Source organism: Thermobia domestica, chromosome 8 (genome assembly GCF_964235325.1).
Source record: "Thermobia domestica chromosome 8, izTheDome1.hap1.1, whole genome shotgun sequence".
Taxonomy (NCBI): Eukaryota; Metazoa; Arthropoda; class Insecta; order Zygentoma; family Lepismatidae; genus Thermobia; species Thermobia domestica.
Genome location: NC_137461.1, coordinates 228,612,218 through 228,630,225, shown reverse-complemented (window position 1 = coordinate 228,630,225; position 18,008 = coordinate 228,612,218). Strand labels below are relative to the sequence as shown.

Genomic DNA, 18,008 nt, shown 5'->3' with positions numbered 1-18,008 from the left:
ATCACAATTGTGTGATCTCCATAGTGCTCTTTCATACGACCCTGTTTAACAATAACGCCTTCTGACTCTGTACCTCAGCCTGTTTGGTAAATGTGCACTGAGCTTGTGACGCGCGACCTTAGTCTATCCCTGTGTTGTGTTACTGAGGTGAGTTTCCAAACACATGTAAAGGGAACATTTCATTCGCACTAATCTATTAATATCTGTGCATTGTATTTCGTAACAATGTCTTTTCGTATATGCATTTTTATAATACTTCAGTAGTTGAATTGTTATATTCTTCCGTGTAACAATAATGGAAACACAGTAACAAACAACAATATACTCAAAGGTTGCGCAGCAATAAAGTGATATAAACAATAGTGGTTAAACTTCCTACGCTATTCCATCAGATTTTTTTTCATACTTTTTATTTGAAAATGTCTTCGCAAAAGCTAAAACTGGAATAAGAGTACACCCTTGCTCAGAGCAATTCTTATCGAGGATAATTCAAGTAAGTTATCTTATCTATACATGGTCATATATAGAATATTTCAATTTAAGCCGTTCTTTTTTCAATTTTCAATCATTGTAATACCGATTATATAATACTAAAATATGAAGCCAGTTCTTTTTCACAGTTTTACAGTTCTTTTTCACAGTTTTACAGTTCTTTTTCACTGTGCGTAATTCAATATTCACTACCAGGTTATACCAAAAATGAAATTAACTTTTACTTAACCCTTTTGTCGAAGATAAGATAGATCTAAAAACGAAACAAGAGCTAAGCTTGAGGGGAAAAAATGAATAATTAATTATATCATTAAATAGGGCTCATTCCACTAACAAATGTGAAAAAAACAAGTGAGACATATACCTATGTATAACTCCTTTTTATCTACGTAGGTATTATAATTATGATTGACTTTTTGATTTACGGATTCATCAAGTCAACTACTGAAAAGACAGTAGTAGTATAATCAACTCTAGTGTCCCATAGTATTTGATGGAACAGTTTGCATGCAGGTTGTTAAACGTATGCGTAGTTAGTGGAAAGAACTGTTCAATTGAAAGAAATGGAGATGAAATAACACTCAAACTCAAACATGATTTAAAAGAAGACATAAAGTACTTTACTTATTTGATGATTGTTACTAATTTCTGCAATATATTAGAACCCTAAATTTAGATGGCATATGTAGAATGTACGGTTTCGAAAAATTAAGCGTTCAGTCAGAAATATGATTACAAACTAACAACATACTCCGGAATTGTGTCACTATCCTTACTTATAGCGCCACTTAATGCATTGCCTTTGTGCTTCAAAAGAATTTCACACAAGGAAGTTTTCAGCCAAAATCGAGAAGAAATAACTAAAAATGCTTTGTAGCAGACGGCGAGGCAAGAGAGAAAAATAAAAAGGCAAATGTGTGCATCGAGGCAAACAGTCGAATAAGGATAGTAGTGAAATTCGTTCCGTTTTACAAATATGGACAACACTGCACGATATTTACGCCATGCCGACGAGAACCAGACATTCTCTGCAAGTCTGAAGACTTTTAATATCGGAGATACTCCAATCAAAATAATAGAAGTATATGCTATAGGCTAATTCGTAAGGACTTTGAAGAAACAAAAGTTAAGCTTAACTGATCTCGCTAAGACAGACCCTTATGGAGACTACTAATAGCTAATATTCATATTACTCCGTTAACTTATGCCTAACGAAACAAACAATTTATTCAACAAAACCGACAAGCGAGCAATTCAGATTGGTCATTCGCCATGAAAGAGGTGCTGAGTGGAGTATTTCTTACAGTGTGTTTGGCTTACAACAAATAGAATAAATACGGATGACACTACATGAGCCAGATAATCGGCAGATTGGAGGCCGGCCGGTCAGCGATAGGTGGATACGAAGTTGAATATCGCTAATTGCGGCTGTGGAAACGGTTCCAGATGAGCGGAAACATCCTATGGCAATACGGGGCAAATCAGATATATGCAACAACCCAACTCGATTATTGTTATCTGGTCCTTTCGACCCAACATTTGCACTGGATATAGAACCCACAAACTATGGGACATGTACTTCCCAGCATACTGTGTTACTGGTTACACGAAACTGATCTGCACAAAGTGTATCTTGCGAGATGAACTCTCCTTACATAAGGAGCTCCCAAGCTCGTTTAACGTGCTTAGATTCAAGAAGAGAGAAGCACAGCCGAGTTTCTCTTTGGCTTGGAAAGTGATCTTGCACGCTTCATGGACACGTTATAATCCAGCCAATATTATAGAAATTGATTATTATGTATGTGTTACATCTGGGGAAAATAATGTTAGGAGGGTGCTACGACGGGGATATAGACATACCATCCTATTTCCGTAGTGTGCATAAGCTTGGGTCTCGTTTGATGGACGAGAATGCAGCACTACACGAACCTCCCTTGGTACAAAAATAGGAAAGTGAAGGCATCACCCACATGTAGTGATTACTTAGTCCATAGGACTGCAAGCATATTGAGCATGACTAAGATGTCTTTGGCTGAATAATAGCAGTCCTAACTCCGCCAAAGATTAAGATCTCAGAAAGATGCTTGCCCGAAAATGGAATACGTTACACATGAAATGTTGGATGACCAGATTCAAAGAGCGGTTTGAAGTAACCACATTGAATGGATTTGGTACCATCAACCGTAGCATGCATGCAACCGATGGGGAGAGACGACGAAGAGTAAATATATAAATTTTCGCTTCGAGTGTTGGTATGTCATTCCACCTTCGTATTGGTCCGACATCTACCCACATGTTCCCTAAGCACAATATTGGTGTATGTCACGTTTTCCGAATGCCGGCCATTTCCTGAGAAATTCCTTAAATTAAAGAATATAAAATAAAACCACATATAAAATTCAACCTACCTCTCATAACATGTCGTATTGTTTTCAACGAACCACCACGAAGATTCAAAATTTGGGTCACACGTTGTTTTATACTAGAAGGTCCGCCTGTACAAACTTCGAGAATTATATAGTCAACTAGTTGTAGTGTAAAGAGGCCACCTTCGAGTCGACGGAGATAATTTGCTTCATCTTCATCCTCATCATCATCATCCAGGTCCTGTAATGGAACAAAATGAAGATGTTGACATGTCACCCAAGGTCGGAAGTAGGCATTACAAGAAATGATTCAATAGTGCATAGTGTTACACAGAAGGTAAGGTGTTAATACGTTAAAGTAGTGTTTCCCAGCCGGTATGTCGCGCAATTCAAGGGGTTGTTGCAAAATATTAGAAACTGAGAATACATTTTAAATCAATCCAGAAGATCTATAAGTCAGAGTTTATAAGACACATTTTATTTTTATCATGAAATCTTTAATAAAACCTTAAAATCAATTTTGAGACACGACTGTACCAGTCAACGCCTGGAGTGCCAGCACCAATGTCTCAACTCTCTTATACTTATTTATTTATACATATTGCTAGGCCTTACAGGTATTTACAAGCTTAAGCCCATCACATATGAGGGATAACGTCCCTCGGCAAGCATACTATCCGAAGAAAGGGGAGAAGGAATGTCATATACATGAGGAAATCACCGGTTCTGTCATTATATGACGAAAAATACATTCTGCGGTTAACAGAAATTATTTCTTCCTCGCAACTTATGAACGGAAATAAAAAGTTTAATTTGCTAACGATCTTACTTGAAAGGCACGTATTAAGATCTAAAAGCTGAAAGAGTATTTGATATCCTGAAGTAAAAAAAGTATCTAACGACTTCCATACATCACACTTATGAGCACCGCACAAAATAACCTTTATTTGAAATATACATATATTTTCAAACAATTTATTATAATTTCAAAAGGCTTATTAGTTTTGTTGGACGAGAGGTGAATTCTAGAAAATTTAATTGTCTCTGATATAAAAAAGGCAAGGCAATAAACAGATCAAATTGCAAGATGGTAAGGTTTCACAATTGCAGTTGGTCGAAAATTTCAAAAAGATCAGTGTTACTGACGTTTAAATCGGAATTCATTCACTCTGTATTTATTTTAAGGTAATTTCAGTTTAATTTTTATTTTTATTAAGGTTTACTCACGCAACCTTCAGTGCAGTGTACATCCAGTATAACGTCTACAAGAAAAAAACTAAAAACAGTACTTATCAATTCTCAGCAGCTACTTACTTCCTTGGTATAGGAGAAAAAAAGGTTGCCAATCTCGACTAAGAGCCATTCACCATTCACTCAATTTTATATTTTAATATGAATTATTATAACTCACAAGTTTATATAACAATTAAATATTTTCAAAAGGTCATTTTCACATAAAATTCGTCTTAAGCAATTAAGGTCAAAAGGATTAATGTTTAATTAGTCACCTTTAAAGGGTTTAGTATTTTAGTAGATTTAATACAAGGATTTTAGTAGTGTTTCAACAAGCCTTTAATTCCTTACACATAAACGGTAGAAAGCTAACATTTAATTCTTCTTTATTTGAAGGATTTACATCTTACACTTTTAACAGTTTTAAGCTTCATTTAATTACTCCCCTTTTACAACTTTTATTAATCTTGAAGTAACTATCTATATTTAATCTATTTAACCAATAAGTTTATCAGTTTTAAAGAATGATAATTTAATTCGCTAAGAAATTCAAACAGGTTTAGAAAAATACACGCACACAAAATGCAATGAGAGAGAAAATGAAATAAGTTTTGACAAGAAAAACCTGTTCCTAACCATAAGTCAAATAGCATGACCCACACTTTTGTCTTTGCTATTTTCCCAACCAGGTAACGAATAACTTTAAAGATAACAAGTCTAAACCCTGATCTAATAAACCTAAGATTATATGCTTTAATTTTATATTACATTAATTCACTCAACAAATTTAAATCCGAAACTTTATATTAAGTTTAAGACTGCTCTCAATTAAATTCACTTTACATTTCACTTCATTAAGTCAATGTTTTAGAGAAAATTTTTGTTAAAAAAAGAAATTCTCCAATTATTTAGTTTAAAGCTAACACAAGTTACTTATGGTAACATTAATTACTACATTTTCACCAAAATCCTCCTTTTAACTACACGCACAACATATCCGAAGACGAAAACGGACATCGTGTAAAACAAACAAACAAACAAACACACACACACACACACAAAAAAAAAAAAAAAAAAAAAAAAAAAAAAGAAAGGAACTTCGTTCCACTCGATCGAATCAGTCTTCTTTTACGAACCAACACAGGCTCGCTGCTTACGGGCAATGGGGAAGAGGGGCGTGGTCACGCATAGCAAGCTGTGAGCCAACCACCACTGCCATCTATTATTATCTCATCAACAAAACATTACCACTTGCAATAAGATTTACAATCTTTTTTTCCCTAAAAAGAAGAAAAGTTTATATGTGACTAACGTCACAGGAAGGAAGTGGCCTGAGACCTGTATGTTAGGTACCATACTGGCATTTGCCTAGTGTGAATGAGTAAAAATTTCTCAGGATGGCTGGTCTGAAAAAGCTTTTACACCTTTACGATAGAATGTTCAATTTCTTATAGTCTTAGTGGCTCAGTGGTAGAGCGCTCACCTCTGGTGCTTGGGGTCCCTGATTCGATTCCAGCTCGCGCCGTGTGGACTTTGTGGTGGACAAACACCGTGCTCGTGGGTTTCTCGGGGTTCTCCCGTTTCCTCCCACTTTCTTCATTCCACCATTTCATTCATTTCTCATAATCACCGTCTCCTTTAGCCTGACCGGCATAAACGTGGGACGTAAAACTTACAGATTTCATTTTTTAGTCGTAGAGTATAGTCTTATGCTATTACTATTTATATTGTTATTAATAAAAAAAAATCGAGTAAATATCTTGCGATGTCGTCGGTGTTTATAAAATGTGTTATCAGTTGACGACGGTTCGGAACCACTGAGTTACAGTATATAACAAACACCATGGCTTATGAAGATTAATTGGTGTAGGAGCAAATGTTCATCATTCGATCCTATCCTTTATTAACTCACTCTAGTAAGGTTTGTGTTTGCCTCTTCTTTCTTGACTCATGCCAGATAATCTATTGTAAATTTTGTAAATAGTAACTTATAAAAGGCAATATTTGTATATATGTGTAAATTGCTATATCATTTGTTACACCAAAAATACTGTGCATATGCATTTACATATCTTGCAGGAATGTGTTGTTGATATGCAGTCCATCGTCATTGTAATTCACGTGTATGGGTATCATCACCGACCGAACAACTTCAAATTTAAGAAAGAATGGAAACCTCATCCCAATTCGGTCAAAGAAAAACAAAGAAACTCTAGTAGGTAAGTCATCGATCCAGGCCTGGAATATTCCAAATCATGTCGATTTTTTCTACTTAAAGAGAGTGATTCGATGGTCCTCTTTTTATTATTATTATTATTATTCATCGAGATTACATAAACGCTAATGAAATGTGTTTATGAATTCAAGTGTATTATAAACTACTTTGTATACTTGAAAATATTCAACAATATACCTAGGACATGAAATAAGAAAGTCGTATTGCATAAAAGTAGTTCAGCCGTACAATTCCTTTTGAGTTCTTATTTTAGGACGAGTTGAATTCGGGTAACATTTTGGTGGGGTAACGGAACATGGTGGAATTGGTGCTCCGTGGCGTTCTGATAGTGGGAAATAAAAGAATTTTGCATTTAAGTACTGTCTATTGGGGACAACTTTACTTTGAACAGATGGATTTTATGTCAATTACAGCCAGATATGGAGTATATATTGTATACAAATTCTGAACTGCTACCTGCAGTAATACAGTGGTACAGATTGCAAACAATTTCAGATCGGAGCTCTATCCAGTTACAAACTAAAATGTGTTAAAAGTAATTCATTCCAGATTCGTTTGTAGATCACAACGTTAGCTTGCTTGTGGTGTGTTTTCAATTACTACCACAGTGTAGAGTGAAGAGTAAATATTTTCGAATTCCTACATACTAAAGCAACTGGCACCACCAACTCTCATACAAAATTAAGACTTTGTACAGAAGGTATTTCTGTTCAAGAATGTTTGGTTTGTAGTATATTGCACCATGTCGAGAAAACTGACCAAAGACCCTAGTACAAACAGCGGATATATCTTTGACATTGCGTTCGACATCGATCGAATGACACGGATACTTTGGTAGAAGAATGTGTGTGCTTTACTTTGGTAGAAGAATGTGTGTGCTTGATGAGAGAACTACTGGCCCAGCGATACATGAAGGACCTTCAGTCTCTGTAACTGATGTTCCTGAGCCATTAACAAAAGATCTAAGCTCTGATCTATTGTATTTACTAAATATATGCGTATTAATTCAGCAAGGGGCGCAAAATCAGATTCTAGCATTCTGCAATACTGGAAAACGGAACAGCCAGGTGTCTTAAGCCATGCACGATGGCTAACTAATGATAACCGACTACTTCGATTGTACATTTCAGACGAATCCCCATCAGAGGAAGAACGTTTCTACGATTTGTACTAAACTTCTATGCTCCTATATGGTTCTATATTCCATTCACATTGTCAAGATGATGCAAGGAATTATTACTTCATGGTATTACTGTATCACAAACTTCCTACTGGGGACCAGATCATAATTCTCCCCGTCCTCTTAAATAACTCCTATTTCTGCCAGCCTGGAAACCTGTTGCTGATGAACAGGAAAGCATAAGAACAATTTCACGTCGGCACATTCTTCAAACAAGAAAGAAGACTCTCAGCAGTGTTCAAGTTCGCTGCTTTGATAAAAAGCAGCTAAAAATCGATCTTAATGCTACTACCTACATGGAACTATTAAACTGGGAGAGTACTCCCATTTTCCTTACACTTTTACTTGATGATATTCTAGTGCGTAATCAACAAATTATTCTACCAGAGTATCAGCGTCCCCTTCAGTCGATGTTGAACGCAATGTTAAAGAAGTATCCGCTGTTTGTACTATTGTCTTTGGTCATTCTTTTTGACATTGTGTAATACTACATACCAAACATTCTTGAACAGAAATACCTTCTGTACAAAGTCTAATTTTGTATGAGAGTTGGTGGTGCCAGTTGCTTTAGCATGTAAGAATTCGAAAATATTTACTCTTCACTCTACACTGTGGTAGTAATTGAAAGCACACCACAAGCAAGCTAACGTTGTGATCTACAAACGAATCTGGAATGAATTACTTTTAACACATTTTAGTTTGTAACTGGATAGAGCTCCGATCTGACGTTGTTTGCAATCTGTACCACTATACTACTGTAGGTAGCAGTTCAGAATTTGTATACAATATATACTCCATATCTGGCTGTAATTGACATAAAATCCATCTGTTCAAAGTAAAGTTGTCCCCAATAAACAGTACTTTAATGCAAAATTCTTTTATTTCCCACTATCAGTACGCCACGGGGCACCAATTCCACCATGTTCCGTTACCCCACCAAAATGTTACCCGAATTCAACTCGTCCTAGTATATATATATATATATATATATATATATATATATACCGATATTGTGAAGTCTCACCAGCATTACTTTCACAATAAACTTAGACACGTACTATTTTTACTCTAACATTTACTTCGTTTCATATACAGCATTTCATATGGTATTTCTTCATGCTTCTTGTAAACAATGATAGCTGGAAAATCCGCACAACTAAATATTTTATAAAATATTTCTCAAATACACTTTCCTTCTTTTCCTCCTCCATTCTTCGAAACTAACGAATTGTACTAAATATTTATATTCTAATGTGTTATAACTAAAAGATATTAGAAGGAACTAGGAATGTCAGATCCCGAGCAAGCGGTGCAATTCGCCAGCAAAAATAGGGTTTTGATAAGACCGTCCTTAGAGGTTATTTCTTCGTTTGGATCGTGGCCGGGTGCTCTGTCGAGGGGTAACAATGCTTTGACTGGAATTCTTGCTTTTTAAAAATTTGCGTACCACTGGCTACATACCGCTGAAACCACTCCACAAATAAGTTTTGTCATCCATGCCTTGTTTTGACTTTTGTAGCGAGTGGCAGATTTATGTTCTTCAATGTACGAGGATGTTTTGACTTTCCGACAACTGAAAGTTCTAATTTGTGCGTTCCCACAGCATTTGCGCACGGCATGATGGTGATGAAGTTCTTCGGTACCTTCCGGCCATCAGCAGCGTCTTCATTGCAATGGAAGTATGTTTGTCAGAGCAGCATCTTCCAGAACAACTCGGTTTCATCCGCGTTGTAAGCTTGCTCGGCTGAGAGACCGAGAGAAGTTCTTTAAACTTTTGTACGAAAGGTTCTACAGCTCCATTGTCACTAGAAACCTTCTTGCAGTCGATTGTTAACATGTGAATTCGATGATTTTTTTTTTTTTTTAAATTTAGACAGCCATCCGTCACTTTAAAGTTGTCCTTTCCATAAATTTGTGAGTATAAAGGCAAAGCCTTTTCTGTCAAAATATCAGCTGTAATGACGCTATTATGATGACGTTCCTGTAAAACGGTACCATCTTGCCATTTGCCTGGTGTAAATGAGGAAAACCCAGGAAAACCTCAGTCGGAATGGCTGGCCTGAAAAAGCTGTTACACGTAATCAATCGAGTGTTCCCACCGGGAAGACCTACCGAGACTTTGTCCATTCAAAAGCAAGCGCACTAACCACTGCACGAAGCAAGGACAGCTTCTAGTTATAAAACATAATTAATAAAAGAAAATTATTATGATCGCAAGTTTAATCTCAGAATTTATCATGTATTTTCACAGACCTGATACTTAAAATGGATGCTCATATTTAATTGACTTAATATGATAATAGTTTCCAACAATTAATTACAACTTACATAAATCTCTATAGTAACACTATTTGTGTCAAACGTATAACTTGAGTTGTTCATACGATGGCGTCCGGATAAATACGAAAGTTTTATAGTTATATTTATTACAATTTTTACACTTTAAAAAAATGGTATTCTTAATTATTTACAACATATTTAGTTGTGATTTTTTATTATATATAGCCATGTAGAACATATCAAGCACCAGTATAGTTTTAAAAATATAAACTTATAGTAGGGAAAGTACGCGTCACCTTAGTTACAATATATTCTGCAACTGATGTAATTATTAAATAATTAAAACAGTTTCTATACATACAACTATCAATGACACAGTAGACTACATTTTAATGATGCGACCTTGAATCTCTAAAACTTGCAAGGGTTACACAAGAAACAAAGAAAGAAAGAAAATGTGTAACTTGGTAATATTTATTACTGCGAAATTTCGAAACTCGTTTTACAACGAATCTGTATCCTTTTTAATTATACTTCCATTAATTTCATATATGATGATGATTAATGCATATACATATGGAATTTATATCGCTTTTAGATTATCTGAACTAGAATATAATAAAAAAAGAGAGAAGTTTCATCCTAGAAAAATGGTAAGCACTTGAGTTTACATTTTTGTGCTGTAGAAGCAATTACTGTAGAATAATCATATTACTATTTGCTTCGAAGAAGATTCATATAAAAGCATGTACTTAAAACAATGGGATCCTGAAACAGGCATGGAAAATAAATTACCTACCAGGAAATTATACAACACAATAGGAAGCTCACTGTAAGTGGTTTTGAAAAACATTACATCGACATGCAGGAGAGAAAGTAGAAAGAAAAAATATGGCATAACAGAGAAATGTTTACTTGGATGCTATACTGATATCTAGTCACGTGACAGTACTACTAGTGTTGCTGGAAAAGTTTCTGCAAACTACTAACACCAATGGCACTAGTATTCCACTATTATAAAATTCACAAGAACGTTTAAATTATCTTTGATTGTTTGTTTAAGTCTTTTCGTTTATTTTTCACAGCAGTTTGAAAAAGTACCTCAGAATCCACTGTTCGGAATGCATCAACAACTGCTTCAAGTAACACAAAATCGGTCATCACGGATCTTGTTTTTCACGTGTGAGATCAAAAAGAAATCATTAGGTATTAAATCAGGTTGAGTACAAACAATGGGCACTTTCAAAGTTTTAACTGGAAGTCCAATCGGAAAACGACCATTAGGAAGATCTAGGCGCAGATGGGAGGACAATATTAAGATGGATCTCGCAGAAATAGAAATACAAAGTAGAAACTGGATAAAGTTGGCTAGGGATAGAATCAATGGAGATCTTCTGTGGACGCGGCACTGATCCTCCGGGTTCCATAGGCCACAGAGGTAGATAGGTAGGTAGAGTGCGAACGAGTCATTGATCATGACACAACAGTTTAATGTGCTAAGTGGGAAATGGAGTTGTGATGAAGGATGCTGCGATGATTTGGATACTCAATTCATTGATGAGCCCTGGTAAACAAATTGTTGTATACCATTCAGTATCTACATTCCTTCGATCTCCTGAAGCTATGGTTACCACATATCTGGTATAACCGAAGAAACAAGCAATCATTTTCTTGGCAGCACTCCTTGAACGAATAACTTTTGTTGATTTCGGCTATATTTGAACCATCCAAACAGTGAATTACTGTTTAGTTTCTGGTTCGTATGAAAACAATTTAGTTTCGTCCCATGTAACGATGTAGTAGACAAAATTTTACTTACCTCAGTTAGATGTTCTTAACATTTCTTTACACCAATTGAGAAGAGCCTGTTTTTGAGGTTCGATGAAGTTGTGTAGGATCCAACGGCTTCAAGGTTTTCGTACGTTCAGGTGATCATGCAAAATCTTATGTATTGCTTTCATGTCAATGCTCAAAGATGTCTGAATCGCAAGAACAGATGTGGGTTGACAAGCTTCACGGAATTCATCTCTGAGAACTGTGCGAAAACGCTGGAATTCGGAGAACCAATTGTACACCGCCCTATTGGAGCTTCATCTCAAAAGCCAAATGAACTTGCTCGATGCATTGCTTCACTGTTAAACAGCATTTGAAATCATAACAAAATAATTGTCCGAAAATGTCCACAAGAAATTTCCATTTCTCACAAAAACTACTACTAACGTGAAAAATAAACAAATAGGCTTAAACAAGCAAAAATAATTTAAACACAGGAAGGTCTATTCTTCTGAACGTTATAACAGCAGAACATTAGTGTCACTGTAAGTAATACGTAGTTTGTAGAAACTTTTCCAAGTCCTCGTATAAGATTGAAATTTAAGACAGTTCTGCCCTACTTGTTGGTCTACTCGCTAGCGTATGCGAATTCAGTACACACGGTGTCGGATTCCATTTCCGGTAGAAGAGCATTAAAAGACTCGAACCCATTATGGTGGTTCGGATTCCATCTTAAACTGTAAGTCCACGTCTCATATAACCGCGGTGCTAAAAAGGAATCCTAAACTTCACCAAACAAATGAAACATACTGTTCTACTTTGTAGAACTAATTTCCATTTAATCAATACGAAATGCTACATCATTAAAAGATACCACTTGTGAAATACTTCTTTGTAAAAGGAATGTTAACGTAAGGCAAAATGAAATGAACAATCTTCATCCAGTTCTCTGAAACTAAAGAATATCTGTGTATATTCTTTATGATATTAATAAAGAAAAAACAAGTGGTACTAAGATGCAAATACCGTACGGCAACATTTATGCTTCCAATAGATCTTATTTCTTGAAATTGAAATCTGTCGACTATAATAGGATAAGTTACCCCCAACGTTTTTTTTTTTTTTTTTTTTTTTTTTAAATAATAATCGAATTCTAATACAATTTACTTACTCTTCGCTCTCTGTCAATTTCCAGATCTACTTCTTCTACCTTCTCTAAATACTTGAAGTGCAATTCTAGAAGTCTATCCACTTTCTCATGATCGTTCTCAGTGAACTTATTCAGCAATCTCTGACGTTGTGGTCCCCTGCAATTACGTAGCATACTTGCTATGATCGACACCACATGTTCTGAAAACGTAAAAAGTTTCACATCTCTATTATTAAGCAAAATATAATAATAACAATTTTTACAACGAAATTTAATACCACAGATGTTACAAAGTTAGCTTTCATCTAGACTCATTCGTCAACGTGGCTGTTATCTTCCTCGGGAGAATGGTGAAGTCTACCAGTTGATTCTTATGCTTGTCAGTATTTAGATAAATTGAATCCTCTTCATTGTGAACTAAATACAGTATTTTGTATTATAATATCTGGAAAGATTCTCTTCTAAGTAGATACTACGATTTATTTTTTCTTTATAAATGCAAAGAAATTTACAACTAAAAACGCAAACACTGTCTAACTTCTACAAATATATCCACAACCTGAAAATGACCACTTGTGATAACATACTCTTAATAGTCATACTCTTTATAAACAGAATAAGAGAGATGTAGATTTACTTATGTGTATCTTTAGGATTGTCCATTATGAATTCCCGTAAATAAATGAGACTTGTATTCTGCGTTTTAAAAAAAAAAATCATTCCTTTATGCATAATAGTTAAGCTAACCTTCCTCACCCTGTATGCGTCATATCACTATTTCCCTCTTTTCCAAATTTTTCGGGACTGAAATTTATAAATTTTGTATCCACCATATCAATTTTCTCTTCTTCTCCAAACATTTCCGTGCTGGAATTTATAAATTTTGTATCTACCAAATCAATTTTTTTCTCTTCCCAAAAGTTTTCAGTAATGAAATTTATAAATTTTGTATCCACCACATCATTTTTAACCCTCTTCACGAAATCTTTCGAGACTGGAATTTATAAATTTTGTATAAGCGAATATGGTGCTCATTAACTGCGTACCAAAAGCTCCTACACGCCAAGATTAGCTATATAAATCCAGTTAAATCAAATAAAATAAAATAAAATAAAATAAAAATAAAAAACCTGCCATTATACCATACAAGAAGGACTTCACTTTAATTCTCTCCGCAACAAAAATGCTTGGTATACCTATATTTATGCTTTTATGTTCAACAGTTCTAACGAAATTTTAATAATAGTAAAATTGTCCACGAAATAATTAGCTATATGCTATTGGCGAATTCCAGGAGACGAGAAGTTATTACAGCTTAAACAACTCCCAGATTCACTGAAGACACTGGTGTAAGTTTCATTGGTTTAGTAGCTTTGAGTCTTTAATAGCAAAATATTCTGCATACAACCTATGATTATAAGGTTCGATGAATGAAGTCGTTGTGCTCGACCTGGCAACTCTGGTGCAACGAAACACTGCACAGGTGTAGCGACAGGTGTCGCCATTGTGGACCCATCGTTGTTCAGTTGTGAGTCAATTGTGGTCTGTGTGAGACCCATCATACCAAGTTAGTGTTCGTGTGTTCAGTTCCAAACTGATAACAGAAAAATGAATGAACAACGGATCAATTTGAAGTTTTGTTTTAAGCTTGGCAAGACACCGAAATAAATCCATGATATGCTGGTACAGGTTTATGAAGATCAAGCAGTGTCGAACTGTGTTTACGAGTGGTTCGGCCGTTTTCGAGAAGGGCAGGATAGTGTTTCTGATCATCCCCGTAGCGGAAGGCCGTCAAGCTTTTGCACAAATGAAAACATTGAAAAGGTGAAGACATTAATCTCGAACGATCGCCGACTAACTGTGCGAATGACTGCTGATGAACTGAACATTAGCCGTGAATTTGCGAGACATCCTCACCAACGACTTAGGAAAAAGGAAAACGTGTTGACGACTCGTGTCACATTACACTGTGCCGCACTTGTAGTACCTACAGCCTCCGCTAAAGTGAAAGGTGGTTTCGATACTACTCATGGCAATCTTCAGTGCGTAAGAACACCGTGTGACCATCCGTTTTCTCCACCTGAGTAGTGTGGCACCTATCGATTATTAGTAAGACATGTGATGAAAGTATCATGAATATGAAAATATGTTCGAGAGCTTGATTGAAATTTAGTTCCCTTTCAGCACCAAGGCCATATGAGTTTCTGCCAGAAAAAGAACCTGTGTCTCCATATAGTTACGAAGGAGCTCTGGGTGCAAAAGTTTAAGAAAGCTGAACTCATGTAATAATGAACTTAAGTAGTTTTGACCACGAGAAAATCGGACCGAAAACATGTTTGCAAAGGTGGAGGAAGCTGTTGTAGAGGACCGCAAGTTAAGTGAGTGTGATATTGCCTCTAGACAGCATTTTCCACAGGATTTGTTTGAGAGTATTCTCCATGAAGACTGGTAAATGAGAAAGTTTCTTCACGATGCGTTCCCAAACGTTTACTGCTGATCACAAGGCTGAGCGAGTAACAATATGTCAATCAATGTTAACATTTGATGATGCCATGACAAGTGTTTTGTCAATAGTCACTATGACGTGGGTACTGCTTTTCAATCCTAAAACGAAACTACAGTCGTCACAACGAAAGTACACAGACTTTAGGCCACTAAAGAAATTTCGAGTTACGACCAGTGCTCAGAAAGTGATGATAGCCTACTCAATCACTGTGTTCTAGAGGGTACTACAGTGATGGTTGCATCTTACGAACATGTTTTCAAGACTAAGCCATTCCAGCATTGCAAGCTAAACCATCCGAGAAACTTGCTCATGTGCTTTTTCATCAAGGCAATGTACCTGCTCGTCGGACATTCCCAGCTCGGAATGTCCTTGATAACTTTGAAGTCTTATGTTCCCTACTCACCAGACTTCGTTCCTAGCGATTTTTGGCTGTTTCCGACAAAGAAAGACACTCACCATGGATGTTTATTTTCCAGTCGGACACTTTTAACATAACCAATTTTCCAGTAGTCAAAACACACCCCTAAAGAAGAGTTCTGGCTGTCATGGAATTATGATGTTGAAGTGCAAAAAATTTGCAGCTCTTAAAGAAACTTACATTGAGGAATGACATAACTTTCAACATACTGAGGTAAGAAATAAGAGATAGGGGACCTGATATAGATAATTTACAATATACACAAAAATATACCTTCGTGTTCTTCGGTTGTGAGAATCTTCTTCCGGTTCTTCTTCGGAGTCTTCATAAATAAAGGAAAGATAGTTCTAAGTCCAAGAATATCAACAAATTTATTACAATTTTCTTTGCCATCCGGTCCAGACATTGCATGGTCTAAAACTTTTAGTGACCCGTTTCTTGATAACTTCTTTTCTCTGAAACGAAAATAATTACGGAATATTAAAAAACATGTTTATTTACGTCAAGCTTCCCAAGGACTAATCACAAAAATCTGTTCATTTCTTTTAACTATTAAATTTCATCAACAAACAAGAATTTAAAAAAAAATTACATACAATATTTACTTATTATACCTAGCAAGTATGATACAAGTGCAGTTACCTCTAAAGGTTCTGTAACATTTTAGCAATTCTCACAAATATGCCCTGTATCATTCATTTCATGAAAATAAAAGTGTCAATAAAAACATACTATTTCTTACCTTATTTTAAAATCTTTTGCTCACGGTTCTACACCCTTCTAGAATGTTCTAGATTATTCTAGAATGTTTCGGATGATTCGAGAATCTTCCAGAATGTTCATATACTTAGGTCAAGTTCCAAAGATCCACAAAGAATTACTGAATTACAGATTGCATCAGAAAAACACTACTGCTAGGTCAGTTACACTTTATTTCACCAGTACAACAAATCGGCAAGTGGCCACATTGACACCCCAGGTGTCTCTCCTGACATGGTCATACAAAAATCATTGTCGACTCCAGGCCCTTCTTGGCCCAAGTTAACATTTGGCACACTTATGCCGGACATACGGGGCTACCTTAGTACACAATTTCAAGGAAATCAAATGGGCACTTTCTGAGATATGGTCCGTTTCACGATTACGGTTGAAATTGAAGGTGCAAAATCTAATTTTTGATTTTTATTTTGAATGATTTTTCCCATAAATATATCACATATAATGTGGCAAGTATACCTTGTGCAGGCCAGCGCAGGAACGTTTATATTTTCTGAAATACTTGACAAAGTTTCCAAACAGTAGATTTATTTGTCATTACCGTAACACTTTTCCAAATTTTATATTATTCTGTATTTTTCCCTGTACATGTAAGTTGACAAACCTACATGTAAAAATATTTTACAATAAAAATTTGTTGAAATTTGGCGTCCCTTTTCAGTATCGAAGCCATATGAGAGGTGGATCTACGGAATCCGTACCACCGTAACATGTTTAAATGCTCACCCACAGGGAATCGAACCTGGGAATCCATGGAACTAAGGTGTGGCTAGTCACTAGACCAGCCGGTAGGCAGGGTTTGCCCAAGTGGGCCCAGCCCGAAAAAACCCGGTGGGTTTTTTCGGGTTGGACCCACTTGAAAAAACTCACTTTAAAACCCACCTGGGTTTTTGACCTATTTGTTAGTATATCTAAGGTTAATATTGGTACAACTAAGGTGATCACTTTGTAAGTGATTTTTATCAGATTTTAGACTTTCCTCGGTCGAATTAGAGGCTATCACGGTAAGGTATACAGCAACATTCAACATAAGACCTTTATCAATTTCTGAATGCACTAAATGAATTTAAAAAAAAAACTTACCTTACCTTGATATAGTTATAGAACAAATTAATGTATGGATTATACGTATAGCCTATTTGAAGTAAAATTTGAAGTAAATTTTGTACTTTCGAAAATATTTTCCGCGAATAGTGTGCTCGTCGACTTGGTGACACCGAGGGACATTATCCCTCATACGTTTGATGGATTTAAGGTCATAGGTGCCGGTACTAATAGTACATATGTAAATACATTAGTAAAACTATTAGTATTATATCTTACCTTTGATGTAAAACACAAGTTTTTTTCAACTAAAATTTGGTTGAACAATAACAGTTTAGTTCAGTCATTTGTTGCTACTCTTCAAATAATTATTCTGTAGAATCAACACCAGCAATAGCGTAAAAATTCTTGTCAAATTTAAGAAGCTTAATGCTCGGGGTTCCGAAGACTATGTGACGCTTACTATTTCAAATTTCCGTACTAGTGGAAGTTTTGATGTACACGCCGTGAAAGAAATGCTCGGGGAATTCCCGAATTAAACGCAGAAGGATCG

General features: G+C 35.7%; 1 protein-coding gene across 1 annotated transcript in view; it reads right to left on the bottom strand.

The window, feature by feature from the left end:
- LOC145693463 (beta-catenin-like protein 1) overlaps positions 1-18,008 on the bottom strand; it is a 69,056-nt gene that overhangs the window by 2,986 nt on the left and 48,062 nt on the right. The window contains exons 8-10 of the mRNA XM_081769491.1: positions 15,908-16,089; positions 12,732-12,910; positions 2,901-3,099 (exon numbers count right to left, since the gene is read on the bottom strand). Coding sequence (XP_081625617.1) covers positions 2,901-3,099; positions 12,732-12,910; positions 15,908-16,089 — 560 coding nt within the window. The remainder of the gene's footprint in view (positions 1-2,900; positions 3,100-12,731; positions 12,911-15,907; positions 16,090-18,008) is intronic.